The sequence below is a fragment of the Austrofundulus limnaeus genome, unplaced genomic scaffold, assembly GCF_001266775.1.
Source record: "Austrofundulus limnaeus strain Quisiro unplaced genomic scaffold, Austrofundulus_limnaeus-1.0 Scaffold187, whole genome shotgun sequence".
Taxonomy (NCBI): Eukaryota; Metazoa; Chordata; class Actinopteri; order Cyprinodontiformes; family Rivulidae; genus Austrofundulus; species Austrofundulus limnaeus.
Window position 1 is genome coordinate 939,564 of NW_013952589.1, and position 1,910 is coordinate 941,473.

The 1,910-nt window shown below is 40.2% G+C and overlaps 1 protein-coding gene across 1 annotated transcript in view; it reads right to left on the reverse strand.

Annotated features, from left to right (window-relative positions):
* The window catches only part of dgki (diacylglycerol kinase, iota), a gene marked incomplete at its 3' end in the record, with an annotated part of 69,131 nt that overhangs the window by 14,273 nt on the left and 52,948 nt on the right, over nt 1-1,910 (reverse strand). The window contains 4 exon segments of the mRNA XM_014018247.1: nt 1,095-1,163; nt 1,243-1,308; nt 1,390-1,446; nt 1,608-1,682. Of these exon segments, the coding sequence (XP_013873701.1) occupies nt 1,095-1,163; nt 1,243-1,308; nt 1,390-1,446; nt 1,608-1,682 (267 nt within the window).

Here is a 1,910-nt window from a genome sequence, read left to right on the forward strand (position 1 = left end):
CATTAAATGTCTGGTATTCCTCCTCTGTAGTAAAGGCATTTGAATCTCACTCAACAACAATCTCATCCTCTGTGTCTCGCAAGCGCCCCCTCTGGTGGGGAAACTTTTTTCAGGTAGACCAACTTTTACGGAACACCGGTAGACGGCAGCCATTACAGCCGACCATATGTTTGTTGTTGTTCCAGGAGCGGCCCGGCCGCACATTAATCATTAGTTGGTTATCATTACTTAGCTGCAGGACTGCCTTTTTTTCTTTTTTTTCACATCAAGTTACCTGCTTGGATCTTTTACTATCTCGCTCGGAGGCACGAAGGAGTTTTAGCGGTAAGCTCGCTTCAACCGCTTTTTACGATGTGGTTTCATTTCCAGACTCAGGGATTTTGTTAATGAGGCAAATATTTCAGTTAAAAAACATAAGTAAAAATACTTATCCGAGTATAGTACTACCCCCCCAACTTTGTGCGTGATTTTATGGATTAAATTTTACGCATTRTACTTGAATAAATACGGTAAGCAACAGAAAACTGTACAGTTTGGTGTGCAGTGTTTCCTGCAGAGCCTCACACGATCAAAGTCCTGTTGTTGTATTTTTTCTTTTTTTTTGTCCTGTCATTCCAGCACAGGCCGTATGATTTTTTTTCCTCCCTTCCTTATAAAAATGTCTCTTGCCTCAAACTCAGCCAGCCTCGATGTAGTTTCAACTTGTTAAATTGTAAATATGAAAAGGTTTCAGTGTTTTAACTGATCAAGCTTTGCTAGCAGCTTTAGAGTATTGGCATATATATGCTTTGATTTGTAATGATGCAATATATTMATTTTTGGTATCAATTTGTATCTTTATCAGTAACTTGCCAAAGAACTACAGAATAAAATGAGTTTGTACGGCTAAATGTATTCATTTGTGGTATATGATAACTTGTTGTATTCACTTATTAATGCATTRTCTTTCAAATAAATATAACATAATTTATGGATTAAGTCAGTTTTTACCACTTGTAATAAGAATTAAAATGAGAGACAAAAAGAAGATATAAACCTGATGAAAACACGATGAACTGAACGTTTTGATGAGTTGACAGTAGTGAGTTACTTACAGCCTGTTTACACCAAGAACAGCTGATGGCGATGATTTCTTTACTGTGGAAGAACTTCTGCTGAAAACTCTGAAGAAACAGAAGCAAACCGTCAGCCTGTTGATCAAGAGGTGATACTCTGAACCCGTCTGCGTCGGTGTGAACTCACCTTTCCACACTGTTTACATTTCCCCTCCTGCCTTCGCCTGTGAACCCAGTGGTGTCTCAGTACGTTCTGCAGTCAGACAATCACACACACAACGCTGTGACTCGTCACATTTACAGCCGCACACCCAAACACGCAGAAAACACTCACGTCTCTGAGGCATCGGGATCCCCCCTCTCTGAAGGTCGGCTTACATCTGAAGTTAATCTGAAAGGAGGAAGACGCTGTTCATGTGTCGGCCTGCGTTTGTTATTTACAGCTCAAATGGGGTTCGACAGAATTGGACGAGAACGAGGTTGTAGGAGATCTAATTTGCAGAAACGACTGTCAGACGTGACGGATGAGCAGCTTGTGTTTGTGTGTCGTACCTTTTCTAGCTGCTCCATGCAGCCGGTGTGAACCACGATCTTACAGGCTGCACACTTCTTCCTGGGGGCCGACTTCTTAAAGGAGACAGAAGGAGCCGAGTAAGACAGAAAAACAACAAATTTAAGCAAACACTTATAAACAAAGACACGACGTGGTTGTAATAAAAGAAATTACATCACTTTTTTGTTTGTGAAATTATTCTGTTTTAAAGATTTCATGTAGTTAATGCTTAAAAAATACACTCACCGGCCACTTTATTAGGTAGACCTGTCCAACTGCTCGTTAACACTTAATTTCCAATC